This window comes from Gekko japonicus, unplaced genomic scaffold (genome assembly GCF_001447785.1).
Source record: "Gekko japonicus isolate JY-2015 unplaced genomic scaffold, Gekko_japonicus_V1.1 scaffold1215, whole genome shotgun sequence".
NCBI lineage: Eukaryota > Metazoa > Chordata > Lepidosauria > Squamata > Gekkonidae > Gekko > Gekko japonicus.
The window spans coordinates 215,287-219,610 of record NW_015163638.1 but is presented as its reverse complement, the minus strand read 5'-3'; the positions used below and the strand labels follow the sequence as shown (position 1 = coordinate 219,610).

At 42.3% G+C, this 4,324-nt stretch overlaps 1 protein-coding gene across 1 annotated transcript in view; it reads right to left on the bottom strand.

Annotated features, from left to right (window-relative positions):
- Positions 1 to 4,324, bottom strand: part of DNAJC13 (DnaJ heat shock protein family (Hsp40) member C13) — a 59,916-nt gene that overhangs the window by 45,875 nt on the left and 9,717 nt on the right. The window contains exons 10-11 of the mRNA XM_015407585.1: positions 3,702 to 3,781; positions 3,452 to 3,621 (exon numbers count right to left, since the gene is read on the bottom strand). Coding sequence (XP_015263071.1) covers positions 3,452 to 3,621; positions 3,702 to 3,781 — 250 coding nt within the window. The remainder of the gene's footprint in view (positions 1 to 3,451; positions 3,622 to 3,701; positions 3,782 to 4,324) is intronic.

The window sequence follows — 4,324 nt, the reverse complement described above, 5'->3', positions numbered from 1 at the left end:
TGAAGAATTTTTCTTTTGCTCCGTTGGGTGCGTATAGATTGATCACCAATGTCTTTTTCTGTTGGATCAGAACTTCCACACCCACATATCTTCCCTCCAAGTCTTTAAAAATTTCTTTAGGTTGTAAGTCTTTTCTCACATATGTCACAACTCCTTTTTTCTTATTTAGGGCCGAAGAATAAAATTCCATTCCAAATGTAGTATTTTTTTAAATATTTTACATCTTGTCTCCTAATATGAGTTTCTTGCAAGCATATCACATTAAACTTTTGTTTTTGTATCCAATGATTGATTCTTTTCCTCTTGTTAGGTGAATTTAGTCCATTTACATTCCATGACAACAATTTGTAATCCATTATGCGTTTTCATTTAAAGTTCTCCAAAATCATCTAAATTGTCCGCCTTAAATTTATAGTAGTCATTCACCGATCTGATCAGAATCTTCCCTCCTTTGTAGGTAAAGGATAAACCTTGCGGGATTTCCCACCTGTATCTGATGTTCATAGTCTTCAGTTTATCAGCTAAAGGTTTATACCTTTTTCTGTCTTGTAACATTGTTCTTGGGAGTTCTCTCATGACCATAACTTTATTTCCTTCCACTTCAAACGGGACGGTAAATTGTTTCTTAAAGACATCTTCGGTTGTTGTTCTTGTTACAAATTGTACAATTACATCTCTTGGTAAGTTTTTCTTTTCCGCAGTTCTGGAGTTCACTCTATAAACTAAATCAAATTCTGAGTCTATTGCCCCATCATCTTCTCCCAAAAATGATGTTATCGCCTTCATCATTTCATCTCTTATATTTTCTTTTTCTTTAATGCCTCTGAATCTCAGATGGGTTTGCATTCTTCTGAACTCCGTCATTGTTTCAGATCTTCTAAGCTGCTGAGTCAAAGAATCTTGATTTTTTTCCATTTGTTGTATTTTTTCATCCATTTCTGTTGCCTTGGTTGCCGTGGCTTGCATTTCTTTTATGACTCCTTCCATTTCTTGCTTGATTGAAGTTATTTCCTGTGTCACCAATTCTTTTATTGCTGATAAAAGAATTTTCCTGGACTTCTTCTAGTTGTTTCAAATGAATCTGAGTTTGCTTTTCCATTTGTGCCTCCAGTTGCTTTTCCATTTGCACTTCCAATTGCTTTACAATCTGGGTCCCCAGTTGTTTCTCTATCTGTGCACCCATGGCTTGTACTGCATCTGTGTCAGCAAGCTGCCATTCCGTTTTCTGTGACCTCTGTGTATATATCCTTTCCTTGTTGCACCCGGCTTGTTTTCTATCATCCTGCTCCTGCGTTGGAATGCACAAGATAACTGCTGGAGGTTGTGTGGGGGAGAAGAGTCAGATCTTTTCTTTGCCCTTCTGGTCTCCGTTTTGGCGATTTCTCTGCCCTACACAAAATTCGCAAACAGACAGTCTCTTTTAATTGGTAAGGTGTAGATCAACAATATCACTCTGTTTGCGCTCCTCAAAGACCCTTAAAAAGTTGTTTAAAAAGCAATTTCAGTTGAAGTCCTCCTCAAAATGTCAGGCGCAACTTCTTTATGGTATTCTAGTATAGAGTAGGTCGGTTTGGTCTTCTACAGGTCCCGTCTGTGCGCATAAGCTCACATCCGGTCCTGTACCTTAATTAAGTCCGATCTCCTTCCTGTTGCTTGTAGCCCTTCTAGGGGATCTACTTCCTGTTTGACCACCTCGGAGCTCTTCTCTTGTTACACAGACCTACTCTTCCCGCGAGAAAATGCGTCAGTTTCGATTTTCCAGCTGCGCGCACATCTCATTTCCCACCACAGGAATGTTCAACAATAATGTTTTTACGGTTTTAAAAGCCTTCAATCAACTTATTTCTTTTCCGGAATTGGATTTCTGGGATTTTCAGTTCTTTTCCCGCTCTACCGCTTGTTTCAAATTGTTTCGTATCTTAGTTCAGGTAAGCGGCACGTTTTTTGTTATCTAGCACGATCAAATCGGGTTTCGCATTGCTTCTTTTCACTCACTTGTTGTTGCCCATCTTCAAGAAGTCGGCTGACGAAGGAATTATGCCGGTACTCCGGCTCGAACGGCCCCTGGAGAGTTGCTTGGCACTTGCCCTCTTCGTGGGAGGAGGTCAAAGCATGATTCAGCTTCTTCCGAAGCTCAACCATGCCAACCTCACACTCCCTCTTGGGCGCTGCTGCCTGCTTGTCCCCCCCCTCGCTGGGGAGCGATGCGTTGGGCTAAGAACTGCCCAAACTGTCAAAAGCGGCCGTCGCCCACTTCGCACGATCGCGAAGTGCGTTAGTCCTCCATCTTAGCTCGACCGGAAGCCCACAGTAAATCAGTGTTAATTACTTTCTCATTTCAGATTTCAGAATTATTCACAGGAACCTGAAGATATGCTTGGCAGTTTTGGACAGCAAAAAACTGGCCAAACTAAAAGTCTTCTTGCTTAATATTCTGCAGGTTAAAAAAAAAAAATCACCATTAAGAATAGTAGGGGGGAAATGAGGGACTCTGGGGCAAGTGATGCTCTGTCATCTTGGTGCTTGGGGGGGTCAACAGTGGGAGGGCTTCTAATGTCCTGGCCCCACTGGTGGACCTCCTGATGGCACTGGTATTTCTGGCCACTGTGTGATACAGAGTGTTGGACTGGATGGGCCTTTGGCCTGATCAAACATTGGCATCTCTTATGTTCTTATGTTCTTATAAATGCATTATCACTACAAGACTCACAGGATACAATAAGATTTAACTTCTAAGTAAACATTCACTACAAAGAAATCTGTTCCTATCTGTTCATGCACTTGTTCAAAGACACATGCATACAAGCAAGTTTGTGGATTTGTCAGTATTGTGTTTAAGCCTCTCATACTTAACCGATGCTGCAATCAGTGTAAGCAATTTTGAATGCTTTTCATCTAACTGCACTTATTTCATCATCATTAGAATTCCTAATGGTAAAGAAAACAAAGTACCCTAGTTCACTCTTTATTTACTCTCTACATGGTTTGACCAGGCCTTCCTTCCTTCCTCTGTGCAAGTAGAGACCATAGCACTTAAGAATATTTATCAACCTCCAGTGGAAAAGAAGGAAAATCAGAATGCTGGCTCTAATGCACCAGCTATCCTTCTTTACAGTGATTAAATAACCCCTTTGCATTCAGCCAGGTAACATATAAAAGCAGATACATTTAGTTAATGAAGATTAGATGGCTTATTTTTGATACTGTATTTTTTTTAATTGTAAACCACCTCAAGCAGGATTCTGAAGAAATAGTCTGCACTGAAATATTATAAATCGTTAACTCCTGAATAAAGCACCTAAAGTAAACCCCTGAACAAAGGGTCAGCACCTCAGCATCTTGGCTACAGTACAGGAGCCATTGTGAAGGACTGAAGCTTTAGCAAAAGAGTTCAGAAATAAAATAGACAGAATATTTATTACAAAGCTGATGTCAAAAATCAAGTACCTACTTCGGAAGCTGAGTGAAAGCGAGAAACCCTGCTTTTGAAGCAACTAATCTTCTAACAGCTTGGAACTGGCTTTCAAGCTCTGGATTAGATGCCGCAATATCACCTTCTTGGGAGAGTAATGCTGTTATGGCATTGTTTATTAATTTTTCTTTGTTTTCTGAAAATAGGCCCTGAAGAAAAAAGGAAAAGATATATTATCCTTGACTTCAACTGCAGAACATTAAAGAACGAACAGAAGAATTTTACTCACGTCTTGTGTTACTGCGTGCAGAACCCCACTGTACGAAATGTTAGCATTAAACCTGAAGACTGCATCTGCAAAGTTGCCATCTGCAATACAGCAAGCATGGATAAAAGTATCAGGTGAGGATATTATAGGGCATTCACAACACACAAAGACTGCTTCGTTTTGAGGCTTCCGGTTTGGCTCCCGCGAATGGCGGACGCATCCTCGGGTCACTCCCGAGGTCGTCTCGCCCGCCCGTGGTGGAGGAGGGAATCCGCGCGAGCGGAGACCCGAACGAGCCCCTCAGGATGAGAGGGACTCGGATCCGGGGCGCGTTAGGGCGCACTAGGAGGGAGCCTCTTTCTCGGCCAAGCGGTCGGAAATCGAGGCTCTCGCCATGCCCTGCCCCAATGGACCTTGCTGCGTGAGCGACCCCGTACGGGGTTTAGCGGAGTCACCTGATGTCACCGAGTGATGAAGCGACCAAATGATGAAAAAGAAAAAGAGCGGCTGAAACTGTGAGTTGTCGAACGTGAAGAAAAACAGTTAAGTGTGTCCCCCCACCCCCAGCGAAAAGTTTTAAGGGAGGAGGAGGAGAACCCCCCTTTCCCGCAAACAGAGATTCCTAGCGAAGAAAAAGGGGGGGG